Raw genomic sequence first — 4,918 nt, forward strand, 5'->3', positions numbered from 1 at the left:
TGTGCAAGATTAAGAGATCCTCATGCCATGGCATGGTATCTTCCGGCTATTAGGATGATGCCTTCAGACTATGACCTCTTTGGATAAAATGGCGATGTTTCAGCCCATGATATGCAAAGACATGATGCTTGACATGAGACAAGACATAGCTTAATCTTGTGTAAGGTCAGAGGCCGAGCTCAGCCTCGAGAGAAGAGAATGATGTAAGGTTTTTGGAATAGAGCAACATTTATGGTCATGCAAGGAGAGACAATGCTTAGTCTCGTGGAGGGGGGAGGCAGAGCTTAGCCTTATGCAGTTGAGAGACAGGGCTTAGCCTCATGTAAGATTTGAGACAATGTTTAGTCTCATGCAAAGGGAAGGCAGAGCTTAGCCTTATGCAATTAAGGAGGCAGGGCTTAGCCTCATACAAAGATTTGAGACAATGTTTAGTCTCATGCAATGGGAAGGCAGAGCTTAGCCTTATGCAATTAAGGAGGCAGGGCTTTGCTTAATCTCATGCAATGGAAGGCAATGCTTAGCCTTATGCAGTTGAGGAGGCAGGGCTTAGCCTCATGCAGGATGGAGACAATGCTTAGTCTCAAGCAAATGCAAGGCAATTCTTAGCCTTATGCAGTTGAGGAGGCAGGGCTTAGCCTCATGCAGGATGGAGACAATACTTAGTCTCATGCAACAAATAAGTAATAAGTGATAGCGGAGTATTTCTTAGTTGTGTATGAGTTCGATAGCCTTGTAGTTGTGAAGACAGTGATTCTAAGGTGCGCATGTACTGGCGACTATCTCTTATTCCTGCATTCAAAGAAAAATTGTGAGTTTTGCGGGGGAGGTTGGTTCGTGCTTTTGTCTGCTTGTTTTGCTCTATTCCGCTTTGAAATCCTTTCCGAGTTACCATGGGTAGCATCTGACTAAGAATAAAGTTTTCAAAAAATATGCATGCATAATTATTGAAAACATAGTAATGTGCAATTTAAAAATTGATTAGATGAACCAATAACTGTGACACTGTTAGAGACATTGCGACCTTCTTGCCATAGAATTTTGAGGGTCCTCCTCAAAATTCTGCCCCAGTTATTCAGAAGATTTTCTGGATATTCCGCACACAGTGTCGTTGGCTGAGCTTGCCTCGGACTTTTGAGGGTCCTCCTCAAAATTCTACCCCAATTTCTGATTGTGGGGAAAATAAGGATTTTATTGAATTGTGACAGAACCCACAGGACTTCCTACGTATCCCCTCTTAAATGGAAATCAGGTCAAGCGTAGTTCAATTACATCATATGCAAAATGTTTAGACATAGTATCTTTTTACTGCGTCTGAATTAATAGGCTTTGGCCAAATTTCTACATCTATCGCTGCGAGTATGAGTGATCCTCCTATTAGTACCCTGTGAACCATATAAGGCCCTTGCCAGTTGGGCGAGAATTTTCCTTTGGCTTCATCCTGATGTGGAAAGATCCGTTTCAGCACTAGCTGCCCCGGTGTGAACTGTCTAAGTTTAACCTTTTTGTTGAAAGCTTTTGACATTGTGTTCTGATAAAGTTGACCATGACACACCACATTCATTCTTTTCCCATCAATGAGATCTAACTGATTGTAGTGGCTTCTTATCCATTGCGCATCACTGAGCTCAGCTTCTTGCATAATTCTCAAGGAAGGAATTTCCACCTCGGCGGGGATGATGGCTTCAATACCGGAGACCACTAGGTAAGGAGTTGCCCCGGTTGACGTGCGGACTATGGTACGGTATCCCAATAAGGCAAATGGTAACTTCTCATGCCACTGCTTGTGATTCTCTACCATCTTCCTTAGTATCTTATTAATGTTCTTGTTGGCGGCCTCCACAGCTCCATTCATTTGGGGTCGGTATGCTGTGGAGTTTTTGTGCTTGATTTTGAAGGTTTCACACATGACTTTCATTAGGTCACTGTTGAGATTGGCGGTATTATCAGTGATGATGGATTCTGGAACCCCGAATCAACAAACAATACTGTCCCTGACAAAATCTGCCACGACTTTCTTGGTTACAGCTTTGTAAGATGCATCTTCAACCCACTTTGTGAAATAGTCGATGGCCACTAGAATGAACATGTGCCCGTTTGAAGCGGTGGGCTCGATCGGGACAATGACATCCATTCCCTAGGCCGCAAAAGGCCAAGGTGTGCTTGTTGCATTAAGTTCATTTGGAGGTACTCGTATCATATTTGCGTGTATCTGGCACTAGTGACATTTCTGGACATACCGGATGCAGTGTGTTTCCATAGTCATCCAAAAGTATCGAGCTCTGAGTATCTTCTTGACTAGGATGAAACCATTCATATGTGGGCCGCAGGTTCCGGCGTGTATCTCTTCAAGCAGTTTGGAGGCTTCTTTGGTGTTAACACATCATAATAGCAATAGATCGGGAGTTCTTCAATACATAATTCCTCCTCTTTGGAAGAAATGGTTGGACAACCTCCGAAGTGTGCGTTTCTGGGTGTGGTTTGCGTGCTCTGGATATTATCCTTTTGTCAAATATTCCCTGATATCATGGAACCATGGATTCCCATCTGTTTTTTCTTCAACATGAGCACAGTAAGCCAACTGATTATGGATTCTTACCGAAATGGGATCAATGAAGTTCTTGTCCGGGTGTTGTATCATGGAGGACAAAGTGGCCAATGCGTCTGCGAACTCATTCTAGATTCTCGGGACATGTCTAAACTCTATCTTCGCGAACCTATTCATCATCTCTTGCACATGATATAGATATGGTAATATCTTGGTATTCTTTGTAGCCCATTCTCCCTGCACCTAATGTACCAGCAGATCTGATTCGCCAATTACCAGTAATTCCTGGATATTCATGTCAACGGCCAAATTGAGCCCTAATATGCAGGATTCATATTCCGCCATATTATTGGTGCATGGAAACCTGAGTTTTGCGGACACTGGATAATGTTGACCGGTTTTTGACACCAAAATGGCTCCGATACCGACTCCTTTGAAATTTGCAGCTCCATCAAAAAACATTCTCCAACCGTCGTAGGATTCAGCAACAACTTCTCTTATGAAATACACTTCTTCATCAGGAAAATACGTTTTCAGTAGTTCATATTCTCCTCCTATAGGATTTTCTGCAAGATGATCTGCTAATGCCTGTCCCTTGACTGCCTTCTGAGTTACATAGATGATGTCAAACTCACTCAACAATATTTTCCATTTGGCCAGCTTTCCTGTTGGCATAGGCTTCTGAAAGATGTACTTCAGTGGATCCATCCTCGATATGAGATATGTGGTATAAGCACAGAAGTAGTGCCTCGATTTATGGGCTATCCAGGTCAAAGCACAACAGGTGCGTTCCAGCAAAGAATATCGTATTTCATAGGGTGTGAACTTCTTACTCAAATAGTATATGGTTTGTTCTTTCCTTCCCGTTTCGTCGTGTTGTCTCAAGACAAAACCGAAAGCCCCATCTAGTACAAAAAGGTAGAGTAGTGGTGGTCTACCAGGTTCTGGCGGGACTAGGACTGGTGGTGTGGACAGGTATTCCTTGATTTTGTCAAAAGCCTTTTGACAGTTTTCAGTCCAGCTAGTGGCGGCATCCTTCTTTAGTATTTTGAAAATTGGTTCTCATATTACAGTTGATTGCGCTATGAAGCGGCTGATGTAGTTGAGACATCCTAAGAAATTCATTACGTCCTTCTTGTTCTTTGGTGGTAGTAAATCCTGGATAGCTTTGACTTTTGACGGGTCTAACTCAATTCCTCGGCGGCTGACACTGAACCCTAACAATTTTCCGGCAGGAACTCCGAAGGCACATTTTGCGGGGTTCAGTTTCAGATTGTACTTCCACAACCGGTCGAAGAACTTTCTCAGATATGCTATGTGATCTGCGGCCCTCTTGGATTTGATGATGACGTCATCCACATATACTTTTATCTCCTTGTGTATCATGTCATGGAAAATAGTTGCCATGGCCCTCATATAAGTGGCCCCAGCATTCTTCAGACCGAACAACATCATTTTAGCAGTACACCCCCCATGGTGTGATAAAAGTTGTCTTTTCAGAATCCTCTTCATCTATCTAGATCTGATGATATCCCACGAAGCAATACACAAAGGATTGGAGTTCATTCTTGGCGCAATTGTCGATGAGTATGTGTATGTTGGGTAACGGAAAATCGTCTTTGGGACTTGCTCTGTTTAGGTCCCGATAATCGATGCATACTCTGACTTTCCCATCCTTCTTCGGAACTGGCACGATGTTAGCCAACCACGTTGGATATTCAACCACTCTGAGAACCTTAGCTTTGATCTGTCTAGTGACTTCTTCTTTGATTTTCAAACTCATATCTGGCTTGAATTTTCTGAGCTTCTGCTTTACTGGCGGACACACTGGGTTGGTAGGTAGTTTATGAGCCACTATGGACGTACTCAAACCGGTCATATCATCATAGGACCATGCAAATATATCCTCATATTCCTTCAGGAAACGAGTGTATTCTTCTTTCTCTGATGGTGACAAGTGAATGCTTATGCGAGTTTCTTTGACTGTTTCGGAATCTCCCAAGTTGACTATCTTAGTTTCGTCCAGATTGGACTTGGGCTTGTTCTCAAAATTCTTGACCTCTCTGACAATTTCCTTAGGTATCACATCTTCTTCTCCTATTTCTTCCGAGTCACTATCCTTATGTTGCGTTATCTCATTACATGCCATAGTCGTAAGTTCATCGGGGTAGGTAATAATAATGCTGTAGAAAAAGAAAATGTAAAGAATAATAATAAATACTAAAAACATCAATGCATTTAGATAAATCTTGAAAACTTCAAACAGGTGCGACTCGATGACCCGAGCAATTATTTCAAAACAAAACAAGCTTAAAATAAAATGCTGAAAACGTCTTAAATGCTCATAAAATTTACTTTTAAAAAAAATGATGC

At 42.2% G+C, this 4,918-nt stretch overlaps 2 protein-coding genes across 2 annotated transcripts; both read right to left on the minus strand.

Moving 5' to 3' along the window:
• Window positions 1-1,285: 1,285 nt before the first annotated feature.
• On the minus strand, window positions 1,286-1,852 carry LOC138891874 (uncharacterized). Its single transcript, XM_070175555.1, has one exon. It carries the CDS (start codon window positions 1,850-1,852, stop codon window positions 1,286-1,288), a length of 567 nt encoding a protein of 188 aa, XP_070031656.1.
• A 936-nt stretch (window positions 1,853-2,788) lies between these two features.
• LOC138891875 (uncharacterized) lies at window positions 2,789-3,253 on the minus strand. Its single transcript, XM_070175556.1, has one exon. It carries the CDS (start codon window positions 3,251-3,253, stop codon window positions 2,789-2,791), a length of 465 nt encoding a protein of 154 aa, XP_070031657.1.
• Window positions 3,254-4,918: the final 1,665 nt, after the last annotated feature.

This window comes from Nicotiana tomentosiformis, chromosome 5, assembly GCF_000390325.3.
Source record: "Nicotiana tomentosiformis chromosome 5, ASM39032v3, whole genome shotgun sequence".
Lineage (NCBI taxonomy): Eukaryota > Viridiplantae > Streptophyta > Magnoliopsida > Solanales > Solanaceae > Nicotiana > Nicotiana tomentosiformis.